General features: G+C 41.0%; 1 protein-coding gene across 1 annotated transcript; it reads left to right on the top strand.

The window, feature by feature from the left end:
- The first annotated feature begins 2647 nt into the window (after window positions 1-2647).
- Window positions 2648-23902, top strand: LOC131145664 (UDP-glycosyltransferase 88B1-like). Its single transcript, XM_058094864.1, has 4 exons — window positions 2648-2730; window positions 2823-3033; window positions 4401-4600; window positions 22560-23902. Exons 1-4 carry the CDS (start codon window positions 2648-2650, stop codon window positions 23791-23793), a joined length of 1728 nt encoding a protein of 575 aa, XP_057950847.1. The 3' UTR covers window positions 23794-23902.
- Window positions 23903-25437: the final 1535 nt, after the last annotated feature.

Below are 25437 nucleotides of genomic sequence, written 5' to 3'. Positions count from 1 at the left end.
CCAAATCATTTTTTCCTTGAAATGTATAACCAGGAGGTAGTTTCATATAAACCTCTTCTGATAAATCACCATGAAGAAAAGCATTGTTTACATCAAGCTGATGAACAAACCAGTGTTTTGTGGCAGCAACATCAAGTAAACATCGAATTGAAACCATTTTTGCAACCTGAGAGAATGTTTCAAAATAGTCAATACCTTCCTGTTGAGTGTATCCCTGTGCTACTAAACGAGCTTTAAATCGCTCAATGGAACCATTTGAATTATATTTAATACGATACACCCATTTGCAGCCAATAGGTTTGTGACCATGAGGTAATGATGTAAGGGACCAAGTTTTGTTTTCTTCAAGTGCCTATAGTTCAGCATTCATAGCTTCACGCCATTCAGAAAATTGTACAGCTTGATGATAATATTGAGGTTCAAATTGCATAGAAACATTTAATACAAATGAACGATAAACTAGAGAAAGATGAGATTATGATAGAACAGAGGATAAAGAATATGATTTACCTGAAACATTCTGAACTGAACTGTGAAGAGAAGAATGAACTGAGTTATTATTTCTGGCCAAAGAACAATGATAGTCACGAAGATAAGAAGGAGGATGTCTGGATCTCATTGAATGTCTAAGAGGAATGGCATGTGAAGTAGATGGAGTAGAAGATGAAGATAAGGGAATAACTGAAGATGGCAAATTAGAAGAAAAATTGAATTCAATAGGAACAATATCTGATGACTAAATAGGTAAAGGTATATCACAATTTGAATGTTTTGTAAGATAATCAGGTGGTAATGTGGCAAAAGGAAAAATATTTTCATGGAAAATAACATCTCAAGAAACAAAAATCTGATGATTTTGTAGATCAAATAATTTGTATCCCTTGATGCCAAAAGGATAACCAAGAAAAATACAACGACGAGAACGAGCATCAAATTTATGACAATTAAAAGGAAGAGTGCAAGCAAAACACAATGCACCAATGACTCGCATGTGAGAGTATGAAGGAGACTTACCAAATAAAACTTCATAAGGAGTTCTATTTGACAAAAGGGGAGTTGGTGTTCTATTAATAATATAAGCAGCAGCCAAAATGCAGTCAGACCAGAAAACAAGAGGTAAATGAGCTTGAAAACGAAGGGATCTAGCAACATTAAGAAAATGCTGATGTTTTCTTTCCACAACTGAGTTTTGTTGTGGAGTTGCAACACAAGATCGTTGATGTATAATCCCATTTGAATTATAAAATTCTGACATATGGAATTCAGAACCATTATCAGTTCGTATAATTTTAACTGTGGTCTGAAATTGATTTTGAATTAATGCAAAAAAAGATTGAAGAAGTAAACGAGTTTCAGATTTAGATTTCATGAGATATATCCATGTGCATCTTGAAAAATCATCAACAATGGATAAAAAATAACGAAAGCCTTGTAATGAGGGAGTTGCAAAGGACCCCAAATATCAGCATGAATTAACTGAAAATTAAAAGTTGAGACAGATTTACTAAGTGGGAAAGATAATCTGTGTTGTTTAGCAAGTGGACAAATATTACAAGGTTCATGATTACTTGATGGAGAAAAAGAAATACAATGATGTAACATATGTAATCGCTGAAAAGAAATATGTCCTAATCGTTGATGCCATCGATCATACGATTGATTTACATTATTTGAAGAAAAATAATTAACAGTTGATGAATCAGAATGAACTTTATTTGAGAAAGGAAGCAAGTAATAGAGGCCATTAAACAGTTGGCCCAGTCCAATCGTCTTCCACAGCTTCAGGTCCTGAATATAACAGAAAGAGGAAGAAAAAATTAGACAACAAGCCAAAGACGATGATAATTTGCTAACAGAAATAAGATTGAAATTGAATGAAGGAATACAGAGAACATCATGTAAAATAAAAGATGATGATAGTGAAACAGTTCCTGTATGAGTTACAGGAACATGGGTACCATTTGGGAGATTAACAAACGACTGAGCTGAAGAAGTTATTGTAGTTAACAGAGAAATATCACCTACCATGTGATCAGTGGCACCCGTATCTATAATCCAGGAAGTGGAAGAAGATAAAAAAGAAGAACAATTAGAAGATATACCTGTCATAGACATTGAAAGTAAAGAACAACTACCATTGGAATTTGTTCATGCAATGAGAGCTGAAGATGATGGAGGTGAAGGATGAAGTAGAGCCAACAATTGATTACATTGTTCTTGAGTAAAAGGTAAAGTATGAACATCTGAAGTGACTTGATTTGCAGAAGATTCAATTCTTTTGGATTTTGTGAATTTAAAACCTGGTGGAAAACCATGAAGTCTGTAACATTTGTTACTGTATGGCCTGAAATTCCACAATGAGAGCACACAGGTCTGTCTTTCTTAAAAGACTTAGAAATATTTGATGATGGTGAAGAAGCTGTAATCATAGCAGCTGAATCAAAAATTGGAGTTGAAACAGATGTAAGCTGCCGTTGTCCTTCATCTTGAAGAAGAAGAGAAAATGCCTTGTTAATGGTGGGAAGAGGATCCATCATTAACAATTGTCCTCGTATTGCTGAAAAAGAATCGTTTAATCCCATGAGAAATTGAATAGTGTAATCAAATTGTTCACGATCAAAAATTTTCTGAAGTGCTCCACATGTACATGACGGAGAACAAGAACAACATGGAGCTGGCCGATAACTTTGAAGCTCGTCCCATAGAGTTTTCAATTGACTATAATATTAAGTAATGGATAATTGTCCTTGGGAGAGATCTGATATTGATTTCTTCAATTGATAAACCCGTGGTGCACTACTTCTTGAAAAACGCTGTTGCAGATCCAGCCAAATGTTTCTTGCATTATCAGAGAATAAGACACTGGATACAATGTCTTTAGATAATGAATTCGTAATCCATGCAACAACCATGGAATTACAGCGTCCCCAAGCATATCAAAGAGGATCATTTACATCAGGTTGCAGAAGAGATCCATCGATGAATGAAAGCTTGTTCTTGGCATGGAGAGAAGTGATCATGGAGCGACTCCATGTATGATAATTTGCTTCTGTAAGAGGTGAAGTTACGAGAGAGATTCCAGGATTATCTCCATGATGCAGATAATATGGATTTGTGAAATCATCTATGGTAGATGAATTTGTAAATGTGGAAGAATTTGCGGAAGCCATGAAAACAGAGACTCCAAAAACACAGCTATTGCTCTGATACCATATAAAGAAAGAAGAAAATAATGCTTCTCATTCAATACTTCATCTAGAAATTACAATGCAATTTATATTATACAATGGCAGAAATAAAAACAGAAAGAATAAAAAAATATAACTGAATTCGTTTTAATAAATACAAATGAAAGTTAGTTTGTAAAACAAATATTGAAAACTTCTTGAGTTGCTGGAGATGTATTTTTGCAGATGAACTGCAGCTCTGTAGAAAATACAGAGGAGAATAAGTAGCTGATAAAATTGAGCAATATCATTTTATTTTATTTTTTTGTCGAAAACAAACTAATCGGTAACATTACATTTCGCAAAAGGCTTAGAGGAACTGAGTCGACTCTATTGTGGCTCTTATGGAATTGATCAATGACACTCACTTTGGGAAACAATATGAAATCCCTTGGACAGTATTTTGGAACCCAATCATATCATCTAAATTTTGTTTTTTTTTTTTTTTGGTCACATGGTTTCCCTTCAACAATAAAATTTTGTCTAGTGACAACCTTCTAAAAAAGAGGTTAGATCTTGACATCCATCTCTGTTATCTATGCAAAAAGGAGTCAAAATATTGAACCACCAATTATTATAATGCGTTTTCAGTAGTCACATTTGGGACTGCTTTCTGCAACTTTTGAAGATTTATTGGATTGTTTCAAGAAACTTCATTCATAGTTTGGATTCAATCAAAAACAAGAAATGATATCAAGAAAATTAAATTCTTCATCTCAGCTACTACTGTATGGGAGATATCGAGAGAAATAAACTTAATGATCTTTCACAACAAAATGTCTAGCATTGATGTTGTCTTTGGAAGATAATAAACAACTTATTTCTTTTAATAAAATTATGTAATTTTAATTTATATGCATGATTACAACTCATTAATTTTTTAAACTTATTTTGAAAAAAAAGCTAATCATAATTTATTTTCTAATTTAGTATATAAATGCCATTATTAAGTATAGATTCGATGAATCTAACATATAATTACTCAGAAGTTTGTATACTAAAAAATCATAGATTAAAGTGAAGTTTGTTGTCTGCGTCCCAGCTTGCTATGATCTCCATGATCCTGTAGCCGGTGGCTTAATTATTTGTCTCTGCGGTGGACTCAAATCTCTTGCCTAAAAAAATCAACTCTCTCTCTCTCTCTCTCTCTCTCTCTCTCACACACACACAAAGAAAGACGTCGTGGTTCTATACCCATCTCCGGGCATCGGTCACCTGATCTCCATGGTAGAGCTAGCCAAGCTCATCCTCGAACAGTACCCTTCCTTCTCCATCAACATCCTCATCTCCACTCCACCTTACAACACCGGCGCCACCGCTCCCTATATCCGCCGCGTCTCCGCCACCTCTCCTTCCATCAACTTCTACCACCTCCCCGCCCCGTCCCTCCCGTCCGACCCCGCCTCTTACTCCTCACATGGTTTCCCTTTAACAATAAAATTTTTCCTAGTGACAACCTTCTAAAAAGAGGTTAGACCTTGGCATCTATCTCCGTTCTCTATGCAAAAACGACATCAAAATATTGAACCATCAATTATTATAATGCGTTTTCAATAATCACATTTGGAACTGTCTTCTATAACTTTTGAAGATTTATTGGGTTGTTTCAAGAAAATTCAATCATAGTTTGGATTCAATCAAAAACAAGAAATGATAAATCAAGAAAATTAAATTCTTCACCTCAGCTAATATTGTTGTGTTGTGTAGAAATTTAAACAAAATAGAAAGAAGAGAAGAAGAAGAACTGAATTATCTTTCCCTGTATTAAACAAGCAGCTGATACAATTGAGAGAATATAGTCGAGATAACAAAGAAAGATTGGTTACTAACTTCAAAGAGAAAAATCGTACTTTATACAAAAGAGAAATATCACTTATATAATATATCTGAAAAACTATATTTTAACTGAATCAGTTATCAGTTAAAATATTGCTGGAGTCGTCTATATCTTCTTGCTTTGCCTTGAGTTTTTCTTCCTTGGATTTTAATTCCAAATTGTCAATATGAGATGCTATACTCCAACACCCCCCCCCCCTCAAGATGAGCATGAATATTAATAATGTTCATCTTGCGCAAACTATGATGAAAAGGCAATGAACCGTGAGGCTTGATAAAGATGTCTGCCAGCTGTAATCGTGAGGGAATATAAAAAATTTTTATAACATGCTGCTGTAATATTTCCCGAACAAGATGATAATCAATTTGTATGTGTTTAGTCCTCTCATGTTGTACCGAGTTGGTAGCAATGAACAAAGCTGATTTGCTGTCAATATATAACAATGATGGTTGAGGATGATCAATATTAAGATCCTGAAGGGCAAAGAGTAACCATTGCACTTCACATGTTGTGGTAGCAAGGGCTCTATATTCTGCTTCAGCAGATGATCTACTAACGGTAGCCTGCTTCTTTGATTTCCAAGAGATCAATGAATCTCCAAGAAAAACAGCAAAACTAGTGACACTTCTCCTGGTTTCCAAACAACCTGCCCAATCACTATCAGAAAAAGCCTTCAACTGCAATTCTGAAGATGAGGGGAAAAATAATCCTTGGCCTAGTGTTGCTTTTAGGTTTCGAAGTACTCAGATGGCAGCTTGATGATGAGAGATTGCTGGTTGAGTAAGAAATTGACTAAGGACTTGAACAACATAAGCAAGATTAGGTCTAGTAATTGTTAAATATAAAAGTCTGCCAATTAATCTTCTGTAACCTGAGATATCTTCATAGAGATTAGAATCATTGGCACTAAGTTTGATATGTGATTCCATTGGAAAAGCTATTGGCTTGGAACCTAAAAAACCAATATCTTGAAGTATGTCTAAAGCATACTTTCATTGACAAATAGAAATTCTAGACTTTGATCTAGCTACCTCCAATCCCAGAAAATACCTCAACTGTCCCAAGTCTTTAATTGTAAATTTATTATGTAGAAATGACTTTAGTTGTTGGATTTTAGTTAAGCTGTCACCAGCTAGGAGAACATCATCGACATATATAAGTAAAGCTGTGAAAGAATTAGATGTTTTCTTAATGAAAAGGGAGCAATCAGACTGCCCTTGAGTGAAACCATAATCAAGAAGTGCTTGAGAAAGTTTTGCAAACCATTGCCGAGAGGCTTGCTTCAATCCATAGATGCTCTTGAGTAATTTACAAACTAAATTGGGTTGTTGAACATCTAAACTAGGAGGAACTTCCATGTAAACTTCTTTATGTAGATCACCATGTAAAAAAGCATTGTTTACATCTAATTGATAAATGTGTCAACACTTGATAGCAGCAACAGCTAACAATAAACGAATTGAAGTAATTTTTGCTACTGGAGAAAAGGTAACAAAAAAATCTAACCCTTCTTGTTGAGTATAACCTTTAGCTACCAGCCTTGCTTTATGTCTTTCAGTGGTTCCATTAGCTTTGTATTTTACTCGAAAGACCCATTTACAACCAATTAGTTGTTTGTGTTGAGGAAGAGTAACAAGTTCCCAAGTTTCGTTTTAACTCTAAACTATGTAATTCATTTCTCATAGCATCTTGCCATTGAGGTAATTTTGCAACTTGTTTATATGTCTTTGGTTCTTTGGTGATAGAAATTGAAGCTAAGAAAGCTGTATGAGATGATGAACGTATATTAATAGAAAGAAAAGATGAAATAGGATAAAGAATACCTTTGTTGGAGAGGCAATCAATGGAAGAAGATAAAATGTTTACATAAGGAAACAATGAGACATTACCACAATAATGATCCTGCAAGAATTTAAGTGGGTGTTTGATTCTGAATGATTTTCTGATATGAGAATCATGAGAAATAGAAACTGCTGATTCAGAGTGGTTGTTGGTAGATGCAGAAGGAGATAATGAGGTGTTATTAAGTGAACCAGATGTTGTGGAATCAGAATGATCATTGTCAATGGGAGAAGAATCTCAAAAGCAGGAGGAGGAAATGATGTGGTATGTGAAACAGAAGTAATGGAATTAATAGAGTCATGTTGAAAATACGATGGAGGAAACAAAAAATTTGAAATGTTAGAACTAAATGGAAGAATTTTGAAAGGGAAGGTAGTTTCATGAAATACAACATTTCTGGAAATAATGATTTTATTTGTGTGTAAGTCCATGAGTTTATATCCTTTGACATTGGGAGGATAACCTACGAATATACATTTAGTTGCTCTTGGATCAGATATTTGTCTATGATGTACAATTGTGGATGCAAAGCATAAACAGCCAAAAGTCTTTAGATGAGAAACATTTGGAGGTTTATGAAATAACATTTCAAAAGGTGTTTTGTTTTGGAGAAGAGGAGTTGGAATTCTATTTATTATATGTGCAGCTGTTAATATACAATCACTCTTGAAAATTAAAGGTAAATTTGCTTGAAACATTAATGCTCTAGCAATGTTTAGTAAGTGTTGATGTTTTCTTTCAACAACTCCATTTTGTTGTGGAGTTTCTACACAACTTCTTTGATGTATGATGCCAAATGTTCTATAGAAATTGGTAAGTATAAATTCTGAACAATTGTCGGTTCTAATTGTTTTGACAAAAGTATTGAATTGAGTCAAGACCATTTTACAAAAATCTAGGAGCAAAGATGATACATCATATTTGTTTTTAAGTAAATAAACCCAAGTACATCTTGTGAAATCATCTACAATGATTAAAAAAAATTTAAAACCAGAATATGAAGCAGTAGCAAATGGACAATGAATCAAATCAAACTTGTTATTAGAATTATGTTGAGAAACAGGAAAATAAAGCTTCTTTTGTTTTGCAAGAGAACAAATCTCACAGACATTTGTACAATAAAAAAAAAAATTGAATTATCTATTTGTTGAAGAAAAGGAATTCTAGAATTTGAAGTATGGCCTAATCTGTAATGCCAAATATTTGATTTGAATTTTTGCAGTAGCTGATGCAAAAGATGGTGTAGTATTCAAAGAAGGAATTTGCAAAGAATGCTGGCAGGATTTTGGTTTTGATGAAACTTGAGAAAAATGATGAAGGCCTTGTTTCTCAAATGCAATCCCAATCATCTTCTTCATTGAGTGGTCTTGTAAAAGACAATAAGAACCAAAAAAGGATATACAAAGATTAGAATCTTTGGTTAGTTTAGAAACAGACAAATGGTTGAATGAAAAACTAGGGACACACAGAACATTATGCAAAAATATAGTGTTAGAAAGATTTACAGTTCCAGTATATAGTGTTGGAATAGTTTGTCCATTGGGGAGATTAATAGAAATTGAAACTGATTTAGGAGGAGAACAACAAAATTGAGGTGAACAAATCATATGATCCGTTGCTCCAGTATCTAAGATCCAAGAAAGTTTAGAATTAAACTTGATGGAGGCTGAATTATAGTAAGTGGAAAAGTTACTAGAGAAATTGGATGTAGTGGCTAAATTTACTAAAGTTGTGGTCTGAGTAGATGAACCTGAATTTGCAAGAGCTAAAAGTTTATTTAATTCTTCAGCAATTAAACTTATCCTTGGAGCATCATTACTCTGTTGATTGGAGATATCATCAGTTGTAATGGTAGCATGTGCAGAAGAAATATTTCTTTTTCTTTTAGGTCCAACCCAACCAGGAGGATAACTATGTAATTGAAAGCATTTATCAATTGTATGACTATTGTAGCCACAATGAGTACAATGCAGTGAAGACTTCTTGGACTTGTCTTTAGAAAACTTAAACTGATTATGCTGAGTAGACTGATTATGTCACGCCCCGAACCTTGAAATGGGACCCAAGGGTGAAAATATAATCTAACCTATCCCTGTATCTAAAAAAATATTCAAAGATACAGTACAATGGATGAGGGTCCGACCCTGTGGGGTTCCCAGGCACCCTATATACATCCAATCGCAATCATATACGCAGCGGAAAAAGGTCATGCTATAACAACATATACAATACCATACCAGAGTCTATACACAAGTAGAACATTGCTCTATCAAAACGTACAAATGGGTGCCCACATGCATCCCAAAATGGCAACCCAACAAAAATATAGTTCTAGCACTTACCCAAGCGCTAAATGCAGTAGATCGGCCACTACGCTCCCTACACCAGGACACTAGTTCTGGTTACTCGAAAGACCTGTAAAAATGTACGTACAGTAGGGGTGAGACACCTCTCAGTAAGGAAGAATACAGGTTATATCGGTGTGTGGCATTTGAGTGTTAACATAATACAACATACACGCAGTTAAATGCATTCAAGTACTAATTTCCACAGTGCATACATGCACCTATACACATGCACATGATCAGTAATCTTGGTGTCTTCACACCCTTTGGCTCGAAGCCGACCTATGACATACATCGTTGGCCCGTAGCCAACCCGCAAACACAGCGCCACCGGCACATGGCTAGTCCCCGACTCCCACGGCATCCTACCAACGCATAACTGGTGGATCCACACCCTCCGCCCTGATCTTCCAGAATAGGCTCACTCCCTCAGATATAAAGCCGGACACTCTCAGTACCTGGAACAGTTTCAGAATCGCATTCCTATTAGCATTTCAACAGTCACACACACATGCATGCTCATATAACCAAACAAATCACACTCATTTGGTGATCTAAATCATGGTTTTCCAAACAAATACAGTTTAAACAAGTCAAGGCACGGTCATCCCAATAATCCAGTATAAATCAACATATACATGCGGTTTTAAACAAAACTAGAGATGCAGCACCGTCGCCCCCTTTTCCAAAAACTGTAATAATGAAAAATCCATAGTTTTCCCCATTAGATCCCCCCAAATGAGTAGCCAAAACACACACAAGACCGTGAACCACAGTTCCACCGAGTCCGATTTCAAAAATAACCAATATAAACATAGTTTTCTTTACCTTTTCCCCGAATAACAAATCCCGAACTCCAAGGTCCCTAAACAACGAACCGAGTTCCAAAACCTACAAATCACAGTACAGAATATGCTCACAAGACAGTTACCTACAAAACTACAGAATCAGAATTGAAAACCGAGCTTTACCTCAATTTTTTTCTAAAACCCTAAAATCTCCGAAACGAGATTCCGATCCGTAAAAATTGTAGAGAATCCTTCCACGATCCTTGTGGTAACTTCAGATTCCCAATTCTAGCAACGATCGGTGAAGAAAACTAAAGAGAGAGAGAGATGGGATTGAAGTTTCTTAGCTTGGAAGTAAAGAATATTCTATTTATAGCCTTTTTGACTCGACCCAATTTGTTGAAAAAATGGTGTTCTCGTCGACGAATCTGAGATCACCGATTTTTTCAAGAGTCCTCGGCTTCTCCTCGTCGACGAGTCTCTAAATTTCGTCGACGATAAGAACAAAGGCTTCGTCGACAAAATCTGGCTTCATCAACGAAATATGCCAACTTCTCAATTTGCCCCTCTCTTATTTATTTAAACCCACTCATCACGGTTCGGGTTCTTACAGATTATATAGCTTGGCTAACAAAGCATGTGTTTCAGCATCTGAAAAATTTGTTAGTTGTCACTGACTTTCTTCTTAAAATAATAAATAAAATACCTTGGCCATGCTAGGCAATGGAATGGTAAGTAACAACTAACTTCTTATTGAAGCAAAAGAATCATTCAAGCCTACAAGAAACTTCAAAACATAATCTGATTGCTGTCGAAGGATCAAGAAGTTGAACAAATCACAGGTACAAGAGGTCATCTTGCCACATGTACAAGTTGGAAATGGTCTATAACTGATATACTCATCCCAAAGAGTTTTGAAAACACTGACATTTTCGGTAACTGAAGATGAGCCCTGATTTATACAACTGAGAGCCTTTTCAAGATGAAAGACTCTTGGGCCATCACTACGAAGATATCTTGCTTTTAGTTCATTCCATAGATCAGCAGTAGAGGTAACATATAGTAGACTATTTCTTATATCTTTAGAAATTGAATTCATGAGCCAAGAAAGCACCAAATTATTTGCACGAAGCCAAGCAGTATGAAGAACACGATTGTTAGTAGCAGGAACAGAGATTGAGCCATTAATAAAAGTTACCTTGTTTTTGACTGTAAGAGAAATGGTGATCGATCGGCTCCATGCAATATAATTGTCTCCTGCAAAGATCTCAGAAACTAGCATGGACCCTAGATTATCACTAGGATGAAGAAAGTATGGGCTTGAAGAGTCTTTTGAAGGATTTATAAGAAGCTCATCTAATAGATGAGAAGAATTAGAAGAATTAATGGGATTTGTATCAGACATTTTGTAAAGAAGAAAAACAGAGAAGGAAAATCCAAAGCAGAGAGAAAAATAAAAAAAAATGTATGCGGAAGCAGGAATCAAAACATTATGCTCTGATACCATGTGAAGAAATTTCAACAAAACAGAAAGAAGAAAAGAAGAAAAATTGAATTATCTTTCTCTGTATTAAACAAGCAGCTGATACAATTGAGAGAATACAGTTGAAATAACAAAGAAAGATTGGTTACTAACTTTAGAGAGAAAAATCATACTTTATACAAAACAGAAATATCACTTATATAATATATTTGAAGAATTATATTTTAATTGAATCAGTTATCAGTTAAAATATTACTGGAGTCTTCTTTATCTTCTTGTTTTGCCTCGAATTTTTCTTCCTAAGATTTTAATTCCAAGTTAAAGATCTTTCACGACAAAATGTCTAACATTGATGTTGTCCTTGGAAGATAACAAACAACTTATTTCTTTAGAGAAGATTATGGTCTTCATTTTTCTCCATCCAATATGATAGGAGTTCAACGACATTTTTTTTATCCTTGGTTTGTAATTGGTTTGTTGTGTTGGTTTTGTTGTTTTATTATCTTTTAATAAAATTATGTAGTATTAATTTATATGCATGATGACAACTCATTAATTTTTTAAACTTATTTTGAAAAAAAGCTAATCATAATTTATTTTCTAATTTAGCATATAGATGCCATTATTAAGTATAGATTTGATGAATCTAATATATAATTACTCGATTTCTTCCCGGGGAAGTTTGTATACTAAAAAATCCTAGATTAACGTAAAGTTTGTTGTCTGTGTCCGTCCCAGCTTGCTATGCCCTCCATGATCCTGTAGCCGGTCGGCTTAATTATTTGTCTCTGCAGTGGACTCAAATCTCTTGCCTGAAAAAATCATCTCTCTCTCTCTCTCTCTCTCTCTCTCTCTCACACACACACACACACACACACAATGAAAGACGCCGTGGTTCCATACCCATCTCCGCGCATTGGTCACCTGATCTCCATGGTAGAGCTAGCCAAGCTCATCCTCGAACAGTACCCTTCCTTCTCCATCAACATCCTTGTTGCGGGGTAAAAATGGTTGGAATGCTCCTTGACTCTCGTTGACCTGAAATAGGAAGAGAAGAGAGGCTTGGAGGACCCGGGGTGTACTCCGGGGGATCTCTCCGATGCCTAAGTAAGAGGAAAGCTTTTAAGGAGGCTTAATGCAACAGTAGAGTGGTGTCTTATGACTTACCTTTGCCTGTACTCCAAATCCCTTCTTATAGGGGCTTGAGTTGACCACTAGTTGGCTCGGATTTATTGCGTGAGGGCGTGAATTGCTCTCCAGCCATAAGTGCGTGCGCCTATTACTCGATATTAAGGGCGTTGGCGTGGATCTCTCCTCCTTTAGGTTGAAGCTAATCACTCATCAGAAAGTCAGACCTAGAGAAAGTATAAGGGCAGGCGTTGACCTGCCCTTATTAGCGTGATTTATTATGGGCACATCAGTTGTCCCCCCCTCAGTTTCAAATTTCTGGATAGAATTTTGAATAATTGTTTGTGTTTGCGTCTTTCCCTTTAACACTCCATCGTGTTCGTTTCTCTTTTCTCCAATTTTTTTTTTTAAATATATGTGTATATATATATATATATATATATATTTTGGGCAGAATAGTTGAGCAGCTCGTGTCGAACCGTTTGTGCCGAGCTGTTTTGCCCGAGCTGTTTGTGGAGCTGTTTGTCTGAGCTGTTTTTGTCCAAACTGTTTGTGCCGAGCTGTTTGTCCGAGCTGTTCTTGTGCCCAGCTGTTTTTGTGCCGAGCAGTTTTGTTCGAGCTCTTTGGTGAAAGACTCGTGCCGAGCTCTTCGTGCCGAGCTCTTTGAAGAGAGACTCGGGCCGAGCTCTTCATGCCGAGCTCTTTGAAGAGTGACTCGTGCGGAACTGTTTAAAGAATGACTCGTGCCGAGCTCTTCGTGCCGAGCTTTTTGAAGAGAGACTCGGGCCGAGTTGTCTAAAGAATGACTCGTGCCGAGCTCTTCTTGCCGAGCTATTTGTGTCGAGCTCTTCGTGCCGAGCTCTTAATGCCGAGCTCTTTGAAGAGTGACTCGTGCCGGGCTGTCTGAGAATGACTCGTGCCGAGCTCTTTGTGCTGAGCTCTTTGAAGAGAGACTAGGGCCGAGCTCTTCATGCCGAGCTCTTTGAAGAGAGACTCGGGCCGAGCTCTTTGTGCCGAGCTCATTGAAGAGAGACTCGGGCCGAGCTCTTCATGCCGAGCTCTTTGAAGAATGACTCGTGCCGAGCTGTTTAGAGAATGACTCGTGCCGAGCTCTTCGTGCTGAGCTCTTTAAAGAGAGACTCGGGCCGAGCTGTTTGTGCCGAGCTCTTCGTGCCGAGCTCATTGATGAGAGACTCATGCCAAGCTGTTTAAAGAATGACTCGTGCCGAGCTGTTTCTTCTGAGCTTTTTGAATAATCAGGCCGAACTGTTCGAATCTTTGGGGGAATTAATCCGACCTGTCCTATGGAGGGAGATTGGCTGAGCTAACCACCCTACTTGGCTGTGTGGCATTACAACTAATGCTCGTTGCTTGGGCTTTCCACCTGATGAGTCGTGCTCATCTGTTGTGTTGTTCTGGCCTTACGAGTCGTGCTCGTTAGTTTGGGCCATCCTCCAAATGAGTCGTGCTCATCTGTTGGTTTGGTCTGGCCTCACGAGTCGTGCTCGTCATTTTGGGCCGTCCGCGTGATGAGTTGTGCTCATCTATTGGGTTGCTCTGGCCTCACGAGTCGTGCTCGTCATTTTGGGCCGTCCACCTGATGAGTCGTGCTCATCTGTTGGGTCGTCCTTCGCGTCTATCTCACTTTCCTGAGGCATCGTTGCACGCTTCTGTCCTGCGAGAGATACATAAAATCAGGTTTTAAATGCGTTCTACCTCGGAAAGTGGGTTGGAGGAAAGCATTATTTATGGCCATCCGTCCAACGTTGTGTCTGAGGCAACTTGGTGTTTCTGAGGTGGCGTTTGTCCTCGGGAAGCCTCTTCTGTGCACTTGTCAGAGATTTTCTGTGTCCTTTGCCTCCCTCGAGACGCAATCCTTCTCGTAAATTAAAATTCTTGAGATTCCTGCCATAGGGATTCGTGCCCTCCTCTCTATATAAAGGCTAGTGGACTCCTTCATTCCACACTCGTCTTCATTCCAAGAGAACTGCTTCCTTCTCTACTCTTCTCCATTCCACAAGTCCCTTATTTGGTGCTAGGTATGCTTTCCCTCTCTATAGCATTTTTGTCCTTTTGTTCTTCATGTTCTTCGTTGTTCTTGCGCTAGTTTTGTATGTTTGATCTTGTCTTGTAAGATTGCCTAGTTGTTTGTGTGAAATTTTATTGTCTTGATCTGTCTTTGCATCCTTTCTTCTTGATCTTTGCTGTTGCTTGCTCGCTTGATCCTTAGGTTTAAGTAGTGTTTCCTTTAGGCTTGGTTTTTCCTATGGAAACCTCCTCACAGGCATTAAGGGTTCCTACAACAGTTCGGAGCGCTCGTTGTGAGCTCACCTCTTCCGACCTGTAAAATGTTTGTTATTTTTTTGCCATACCATCGAATGTCACTGTTAGGTTACCAACTGCTTTCGAATCAGCTCTTGACCAAAAATCTGAGGAGCTCTGCCTCTATACCGATTATCTAGATTTGGGTCTTAGGCTCCCTTTTCCCTCCTTTGTTTCTAACGTATTACGTTTTTATCGCATAGCACCATCTCAACTTGTTCCGAACTCTTATCTTTCGCTCACCTGTTTTGCCATGCTTCTGCTCCGCTTGGGCCATCAGCCTACCGTCCCCCTCTTCAGAAGTTGTTGTTAAATGCGATCTCACTCTACGGAGAAGGAGTTATATTATTTCAACTCTCTACCAGGTTATAAACTCTTCTCACCAGGCAGTTCTTCTATCCATAACTGGAAGACCCATTACTTCTTTGCCTCGGGAGAGCTCGATTACACAGGCTCCTTTGTCTGGTCTTCTCCTCTTGATGGTAACGTGGTTATCTTTTTCCACCCTCTTTTGCAGGGCTTACAAGTAGGTGATCCGTCTAACTCATCTTTTCTCCTTTCACCCCTTTTTCCTTTGTAGTTCGGGTGCGCCATCTCCTCCCCAGACTTTCCCCCGAAGAGCAGGCCATCCTTAAAGAACTTCGTGCCCTCGGTGAACAGGGGATTATCCCTCACAAGGAGCTGCTTCAGGAGCGTGTCCTCGTGCAGTGGGGGATCAGCCCCGTTTCCTCAAGTCATTCTCCCCCTTGATTATGTATATGTGTATGTTCGGTTGTCGTCTTTACTGTTGGTGTTCTTACTCCTTGTCTCTTTTATCCTTGCAGATATGGACTTCACCAGGTATGAATCTCTCATGGGAGAGGCTAGAAAGCAAAGGGTGAGCAGGAGCAGGAAGAAAAGAAGGGAGGTCGAAGGAGAATCCTCTCACAGGGATGCACCCGCAGTAGGGGATTCCGGCGCCCTTACTGATGAAGTCCATGCTGCTCCTCCTACGAACTCGCAGGCTCAAGTTGAATCCATCTTCCACGAGCCGACCCGTTCTGCCTCTGCTCTCCGTCGGGCTGTGCATGCTGAGGATTTTGTGCAGGCCCAGTGTACCCTTCTTGACGCCCTCTCGGCGAAAATCCACCATACTTCGTACCAGGTGTCTATTTAAGTGGGCTTTATACTTTTGGACTTATGCATAGCCTTGCTAACTGTTCCTTACTTGGTATTTTCTGCAGCTGGCGACGATGGCTCTAGCCCAGGAGGAGAAGGTCACGGAGATGTATCGCCAGACCCTCGATGCCCGGGAAAAATATGTCCTTGCTCAGAACGAACAACACGAGGTTGAGGCCCGCGAGCAGGCTCTGCAGGTAGAGGTCGAACACCTTCGTAGGGAGGAACTTTCTTCCAGAGAGGCTGCTACTGCTGCTTCTGCTTCTCGAACTGCAGTGAAGAAGTACAAAGAGTCCAACCAATTCATTATCGACACCTCCAAAGCTTATCGAATTGGATTCAGAAGGTGCCGGGATCAAGTAAGGACTAAACATCCTGAGATTCCTCTTGACGGTGTAAGCTCTCATGGTTATGGCGACGAGAGCCCCGAGTCTGCGGAGGACCTAGAGGAGGATGAAGAAGGGGAGGAGGTGGAAGTTGGAGAGGGGAGTAAAGCAAACTAGTATGTAGGAACCGAACATGTATTTTGAATTTTTCAACCCTTATTGATGTAATGCAACTTTTTGTAAAAGAAACTTTTATTACAGTGCTACAAAAAGCAGTTCTTAAGAATAGTATTTCTTTAACATTTTAGAATTCCACGTGTTCTTGATTTCTTTCCCCCCTACCTCTTCCAACTTGTAGGTCCCGGGTTTTATCTCTATGGTGACCTTGTATGGGTCCTCCCAATTAGGCTTTAACTTGTGCGACCCTGGCTCGAACGGGTTGTTTCGCCTCTTCCTCAAGACTAAGTCTCCTGGCTGGAAATTTGCGTACTTTCACACGGTGGTTGTAGTACTTTGCTACCCTCTGCTGGTACGCGGCAACTTTTAAACTCGCCTGATCTTATCTCTTTTCCAGTAGGTCTATTTCTGATCTGAGCTCCTCGCTATTGGTCTGCTCGTTAAAGTATTGCCTTCGCCAAGAGGGTGTCCCCACCTCTGATGGGATGACTGCTTCTGCACCAAAGACGAGCATGAAAGGGGTTTCCCCTATTGCTGCTCTCTTGGTTGTGTGGTACACCCATATAAGGGAAGGGAATTCCTCTGTCCATCTACCTTGCAGTGATTCAAGTCGCGTCCTCAGACCATGCAGAATCGTTCGATTCATGTTCTCTACTTGTCCATTGCTCTGGGGGTGTGCCACTGACGCGAAGACGAGCTTAATAGATAGGTCCGAATAGAACTTTCTGAAGCGGTCGTTGTCGAACTGTTTCCCATGGTCTGTAACTATTGCCCAGGGGATGCCATAACGGCAAACTACTGAAGTCCATACGAAACGTGTGATGTTCCGCTTAGTTATGGTGGCTAGAGGTTCGATCTCTACCCACTTAGTGAAATAATCTATTGCTACCAACAAGAATTTTTTCTGACCAGTCGTCTGTGGAAGAGGTCCGAGGATGTCTATCCCCCACTGCGCAAAAGGGCAGGGGCTGGTCAGAGGGGAGAGCAGACTAGAGGGTGGGTGTGGTATCACTGCGCACCTTTGACATCTATTGCACCTTTTGACGAGCTCGACAGCGTCCTTCTTCATTGTGGGCTAGTAAAATCCTTGTCGCATAACCTTGTGAGCTAGGGCCCTACTGGCAAGGTGGTTTCCATATATCCCTTCGTGGATTTCCCGGAGTATGTATTCCCCTTCCTCGTTGCCTAGACAGCGAAGGTAGGGCAATGTCAAGGATCTCCTGTAGAGCTCCCGGCCCATCAACGTATATGTGGTAGCTTTCCTTCTCACCTTTTGAGCCTCTTTATTGTCTTCTGGTAAGGATCCTTCTTGGAGGTATAGGAATAGGGGTGCTCTCCAATCGTCCTTGCTGATCTCAGACGTTACTGAGTTAATTCTCTCCTCCTCGTACGAGGGCTTCTCTATGCGTTCAAGATAGATAATGTCTTTCCATTCTGAACTGGTCGCCGAAGCTAGCTTCTCGAGTGCGTCCGCCTTTTTGTTCTCTGCCCTCGGTACGTGTTCTATGTCAAACTGAATGAATGCCTTTTGGTATTCTCTTGCCTTGAAGAGATACTTCTTCATTCTTGGATCCCTAGCCTCGAATTCTCCTTTAAGCTGCTCTACCACTAGCTGGGAATCACTCAATATTTTGATCTGTGCCACCCCTAGTGCTTATGCCAGACGCAGGCCTGCTAACAAAGCTTCGTACTCCGCCTCGTTGTTGATTGCTATGAACTCCAGCTTTAGTGCGAAGAGAGTTTCATTGCCCTCTGGGTCAGAGAGGATGAATCCTGCTCCCCCTCCTGCAGCATTAGAGGACCCATCAACATGCAGCGTCCACTCCTCCGACTTGGTGGATGACTCGGGGAGCCTTTCTACTGTAAAATCCGCCAGTACCTGAGCTTTTACCGCGGGCCTCGGCTGGTACTGTATGTTGAACTCACTTAATTCTACCGACCACCTAGTCATCCTCCCTGAACTCTCTGTTCGTTGTAGAATTTGTCTCATTGGCAGATTTGTTAACAAGACAACCCTGTGGGCTTGAAAATAGGGTCTTAATTTTCGTGCTGCACAGATGATGGAAAAGGCGGCTTTTTCCACCAAGCAATAGTTCTTTTCGGCGCCACTTAGCACCTTACTTGTATAATATATAGGCTGATGCTTCCTACCTTCTTCCCGAACCAGGACCGAGCTGACGGCATTTTCCGTGGAAGCTATATATAGATAGAGGTCTTCCCCATTCTTTGCTTTTGTCAAGAGAGGAGGGGATCCGAGATATTGCTTAAGCTGCTCGAAGGCTTCGTTCTGCTCCTGCCCCCATTCGAATCCTCCCTTCTTCCGTAGTGCTCAAAAGAAAGGTAAGCCTTTGTCCCCTGAGCAGGAGATAAACCTGCTGAGGGAGGCTATCCTCCCAGTTAGAACTTGGATCTCCTTTTTAGTCCTTGGAGCTTCAATCTCCAGCAGCGCTTGTATTTTATCCGGATTTGCTTCTATACCTCTATGAGTCACTATAAAGCCCAAGAATTTTCCTGCAGAAATGCCGAACACACACTTCAAGGGGTTCAACCTCATGTGGTACCGGCGAAGGAGCTCGAACGTTTCCCTCAGATCTTTACAATGTTGCCCTGCTTCCATGCTTTTCACCAACATATCGTCCACGTACGCTTCCATTGTTTTTCCGAGCTGTTCTTTAAAAATCTTGTTCACTAACCTCTGATATATGGCCCCCGCATTTTTTAAGCCGAAGGGCATCACCCGGTAACAATATAAACCCCTTTCGGTGACAAAAGAAGTTTTTTCCTCATCAGCTCGACTCATAGGGATTTGGTTCTACCCTGAGTAAGCATCCATGAAGCTGAGGAGCTCGTGCCCGGAGGTCGAATCCACTAGTTGATCAATTCGAGGGAGAGAGAAGCTGTCCTTTGGGCACGCTTTATTTAAGTCCGTGAAGTCTATGCAGGTGCGCCATTTTCCGTTGGGCTTCCTTACTAGGACCACGTTGCTCAACCACTCTGGGTAGTCTACTTCTCAGATAAAGTTGGCCTGCAACAGCTTCGTCACCTCCTCGTCGATTATTTTGATCCGCTCCATCGCGAAGCTCTTTTTTTCTGTTTCACAGGTCGGTGGTTGGGATTGACCTGGAATCTGTGTTCTAGTCAGCGAATTCGTCCAAGAGTTCAGTCAGCTCTGCTTTAAAGGTGTCGGGAAAGTGATTCCTGATCTGTATACTTCTCTCCTGGTGGCCTTGCAGAGGTATGTGTTTGATATCTTCGTGTAATGTATTGATATAGGGATACTCTCCTCTGACTTCTAGATCTTCCACTGTTAGTGCTTCTTTTGCCTCCATCTTTCCTTTCAAGGCCATTACATAGCAACTCCGAGCAGTGGCCTGATCTCCTTTAGCATATCCTATCCCTTGTGGTGTGGGGAATTTAACTTTGAGGTGATATGTTGATGTTACCGCCCGAACTGCGTTAAGGAAAGGGCGACCCAAGATGACATTGTACACAGAAGGTCGATCCACCACTAAGAACTTTGTCAACGTCGTTACCTGCTGCGGGGTCGTCCCTATTGTCACCGGTAACATGATTGTTCCCAAGGGGTGAACAGTGTCTCCCCCAAATCCTACCAAGGGGGTCGAGATGGGCTTCAGCCGTTCCTTGCCGATCTTCATTCCTACCAAGACCAACCAGAACATGATATTGGCCGAGCTCCCGTTGTCTATCAGTATGCGTCTGACCATGTAGTTGGCTACTAGTAGGGAGAGCACCAGTGCGTCATCATGCGGTTGCTGCACTCCTTCTTCATCTCCGCTGTCAAAGGTTATGACGTCATCTTTCTTGTTTCGTTTGTTACTGGTTTCCCCCTTCTCCATCGTCAGCACCTGTTTAGCATATCTCTTGCGTGCACTCCCGCTATCTCCTTCACTGGCGGATCCTCCGAAGATCACCGCAATTTCCCCAATGACCTGCTCTTCCTTCTCTGCGGCGCCCTGCCTTCTCTGCTCGAATGGTTCCCTCTGTGGATTTTCTTTTTTAATAAACTTTGACAGATGTCCCTTTCTTATTAGGACTTCGATTTCTTTCTTCAACTGAATGCATTCTTCAGTGTCGTGGCCGTGATCCTTATGGAATGCGCAGAACTTGGACATGTTCCGCTTATGTAGGGGCGTTCACATAGGTTCTGGCCACGAGACGTAGTCCTTCTTTTTGATCTGCATCAGTAACTCTGAGCGCAGTACATTTAGGGGCGTGTAGGTAGAGAACTTGTTGTGCCGTCCTCGCATCTTTTGACCTGTTTGCAGCACACTAGTTTCATGCCTTTTTGTAGATCTATAGGTGTCTCCAGATTCTCTGCCATTGTTTCCCCTTTTTCGCTCTAGGCAACTTCCTCTCGTATCCATCATCTCCTCCAGGTTTATGTATTTCTCTGCTCGGATCATTAACTCCCCCATGTCCACCGGTGGTTTTTTCCCCAGGGAGTATAAAAAGCTTCCTGGTTGGAGAGCTATTGTCAAGGCGGCCAAGGCTACCCCTATATCTAGGTTGCGGATTTCTAGGGTGGCAACGTTGAACCAGTGCATGAAGTTCTTTAAAGTTTCCCGGTCCCCTTGGACCATACTCATTAGATGGCCTGTTGTTTTAGCAACTCTCCAGCTACTAAGGAAGTGGCCGGTGAACATTTGCTCCATCTCTTGGAAGGAACCCACAGATCTTGGTCGAAGAGTTCGATACCAGTCTCTGGCGGTACCCTTAAGGGTGGTAACAAATGCTCGGCACATGATGACGTCCAGAGCTCCTTGTAACTACATTAACATTTTGAAATTATCCAGGTGATCAATGGGGTCAGACAAACCTTCGTATCTTTCAAAGGTGGGCATCTTGAATCTACTGGGTAATGGAGCCCCCATAATCTCTTTGCTGAATGGAGGCTCCGTGGACCTTAGGGATGTTTCCCCATAGTAGGGCTTGGTTCTGCCCTCCTTCATCATCTTCTCTATGGAATCTATCTTCTTTATTCTTTCCTCGAGCTCGGTGGATCTTTGTTGGTTGACATCCACGCTCTTTGCATCTTCCACCTTCTTATTGAGGTGAGTTTTCTCTTCTTTCTCCATTGGTTCATTCGCTTGCTTGTCTGCGCTGGGATTCTCTTACGGTTGGGGAAGGACATGCCCTTCTTGACTCTTCTGTTGTAACAGTTGGTTGACCATGTCCTTCATTTCCTTCTGGAAAGTAAGGAACTCCTCCCTACTAACACCAGATGAGTTGGAGGAGGTCCATTGGATGGACTGGGATGGTTCTTTTGTATCAGGGAAGGAGGTAGAATTGCGTGAGGTCGGCATTGCTGGAATGTTGAAAGTCGAGGGCAAGATAATATCGCCTCCTAAAAGTAACTTCCCACAGACGGAGCCAACTGTTGCGGGGTAAAAATGGTTGGAATGCTCCTTAACTCTCGTTGACCTAAAATAGTAAGAGAAGAGAGGCTTGGAGGACCCGGGGTGTACTCCGGGGGATCTCTTCGATGCCTAAGTAAAAGGAAAGCTTTTAAGGAGGCTTAATGCAACAGTAGAGTAGTGTCTTATGACTTACCTTTGCCTGTACTCCAAATCCCTACTTATAGGGGCTTGAGTTGACCACTGGTTGGCTCAGATTTATTGCGTGAGGGCGTGAATTGCTCTCCAGCCATAAGTGCGTGCACCTATTACTCGGTTATTAAGGGCGTTGGCATGGATCTCTCCCCCTTTAGGTTAGAGCTAACCACTCGTCAGAAAGTCAGACCTGGAGAAAGTATAAGGGCAAGCGTTGACCTGCCCTTATTAGCGTGATTTATTATGGGCATATCAATCCTCATCTCCACTCCACCTTACAACACCGGCGCTACCGCTCCCTATATCCGCCGCGTCTCTGACACCGCTCCTTCCATCAACTTCCACCACCTCCCCGCCCCGTCCCTCCCGTCCGACCCCGCCTCTTATTCCTCCATCGAAGCCATCGGCTTCAAGTTCCTCCGCCGCAACAACCCAAACGTCCACCGCGCTCTTCTGTCCATTTTCGAGACCCACACCATCCTCGCCTTCATCATTGACCTCTTCTGCGCTCCGTCACTCGTCGTCGCCCGCGACCTCAACATCTCCGTCTACTTCTTCTTCACATCCGGCGCCGCCTGCCTCGCTCTGTTCCTCCACCTACCCACCCTTCACCGGAGCACCACCAAGAGTTTCAAAGATCTCCAAACTCTTCTCCACGTCCCGAGCTTACCCCCCATACCCTCCTCCGACATGCCAGCGCCGACGCTAGTTCGGACTTCTGTGGAATGCACAAGCCTCGTCGATTTCTCCGCCCAGATGACAAAATCCGCTAGAATCATCGTGAACACGTACCAATCGCTCGAATCAAAACACATTAAAGCGGCATCAAACGGTCTTTGCGTTCCTGATGAGCCCACATCGCCGATTTTCGCTATCGGACCATTAGTTGCGGCAAATGATCGAACAGGTGGTGGGTGTGATGACGGCGCGACCCAGTGCTTAGCCTGGCTTGACTCGCAACCGAGTCAGAGCGTTGTCTTTCTGTGTTTCGGAAGCTTGGGAGTGTTCTCGGAGGCGCAGTTGAAGGAAATCGCTGTCGGGTTGGAGAATGGCGGGCAGAGATTCTTGTGGGTGGTGCGCAGTCCGCCGACGGAGGACGGTGGTAGCTGCGACAATTTGGCGCCGCCGCCAGACCCGGATTTGGACTCGTTACTTCCGGAAGGGTTCTTGGGGCGGACGAGGGAGAGGGGGTGTGTAGTGAAGAAGTGGGCGCCGCAAGTGGCGGTGCTGAGTCACGAATCGGTGGGCGGGTTTGTGACTCACTGCGGCTGGAACTCAGTGTTGGAGGCGGTGTGCGCGGGGGTGCCGATGGTGGCTTGGCCGCTTTACGCGGAGCAGAGGTTCAACAGGGTGGTGTTGGTGGAGGAAATGAAGCTGGCGGTGCCGATGGAGGAGAGGCCTAAGGATGGGTTCGTGACGGCGGCGGAGGTGGAGAAGCGGGTAACGGAGTTGATGGACTCGGAGGTTGGGAACAGAGTCCGGAAGAGGGCAGTGGGTATGAAAAAGGAGGCAGCGGGCGCCATGCGCGACGGTGGCTCGTCCCATCTTGCGCTCACCAAGTTGGTCGAGTTGTGGGGGATGAAAAATTAAATTCCCATAACTATGTACAAGTGTAATTTCTGTTTACTTATATTTGTATTATCTTTTCTTTATAAATGTTTTTTAATGATTTAATTTTTCTAATCGCTTTTTGAATGAACTATTATTAGTAATTTAAGAGCATTTGGGATTAGGGGTGAATCTAACTAATGGAAAATTTTTGGTTAAGGAATTAAGGTAATTGAATTGAACCAAATGTATCCTATCAAAAACCGATCAAATTTAACTTTACTCAAATCAATTAACTGGTTTTAAATGTGTACAAAGAGATATGTGCCTGGCAAACTAAAAAAAAAAGTGAGAAGATTTTTTTTTTTATTTTTTTTCACATCCCTAATCATTTGGGTTAAACTTGAAAGATATAAACATAAAATAAAAGAAAAAATTAGAGATAAAGGGGATTTTAAAAAGTTAAAAAACATAAAAGTGTAAATTTTTTATTATGCATTAAATTATTAATACATAATTATAAATTATTGATATTATAATTACTTAAATTAGTTAATTGAAACCATTAAACCAAACTAATAATTGAAAATAAAATGTTGCGAGAATGAAAATCAAATTGACCAAACAAATTTCTCAATTAAATGAAAATTTACTCCGCTGGATTAATTATTTCAATTTTGGCCAAATTTTTATCATCCTTTTTGGGATGGCTCATGAGAGAATAGAGGGAGAAAAAGACTTTAAGAACTAATAGTCAAAAAGAGGAGGCACGAGTTTAGAGTTTTTTCCCGATTTGTCTTTTTTAAAAAATATATATATTAAATAATATATTTTTTAGAAAAATAATTCCCTAAATAATCCTAACGTAATCTCGCTACTTCAAGTTGCAAGATTTGTCACGTGTCATTTCCGAGAATTATTTTTTCAAAAAAATGTATTATTTAATATATATTTTTTAAAAATAATAATTCGAAAAAAAACTCATGCTGAGAGAGAGAGAGAGAGAAAGAATAGACAGATAGTACCTTCACCGGTGCAGCTTTTATGATTTCCAATTCCCAAAGTTGGTGTCATAAAATTGGTCAATGGTAACTCTATTCAGCATTTCTTTTTTTCTTTTTTGGATAACGCATCGGGTTTCCACGTGTCCGTTTTACGGTCCACGTGACTAATCCTGCGCCCCTTGAAGCTGACCCCACAACTCCAAAGGGAGGGTAAATTCAGGAGTCCAGGGGCGGAAACGAATTCAGGAGGGTTTGAACACCTGACCTCGTGAAAGGCACTCCCACAACCCGCACTACCACCTGAACCACACCCTGGGGGTTATTCAGCATTTCTTCTTCTTTATTCTTTGAGTGGTATTATTTATTGCAGGCTCTGGGTCTGTCCATATCGGCTGCATTTGGGGTTGATTAAGCTTCTTTTAATTGTAGAGGAATTAATTAAAAGGATTGATAGCAGTAGGGGGAGAGGGAAAGCTGAGCAGTAGAAGTACTGCTTCTACTCAATCACTACAAGACACACCCACATAGGCACTGGCCACCGTCTACTTCGTCTTCATCTTCATCTCCATTTTCGTTGAACACCTCATCCATCTCCTCTCCCATGAAAGTCTCATTTCTATATATGTAGTGATCCTAAAAAAAGAAATTTAAAATTAAAATTTTTTAAAAAAATTATTTAAAA

This window comes from Malania oleifera, chromosome 13, assembly GCF_029873635.1.
Source record: "Malania oleifera isolate guangnan ecotype guangnan chromosome 13, ASM2987363v1, whole genome shotgun sequence".
NCBI classification, from domain to species: Eukaryota; Viridiplantae; Streptophyta; class Magnoliopsida; order Santalales; family Ximeniaceae; genus Malania; species Malania oleifera.
The sequence above is the reverse complement of the archived record's forward strand: the minus strand, read 5'-3'. Positions and strand labels throughout refer to the sequence as shown.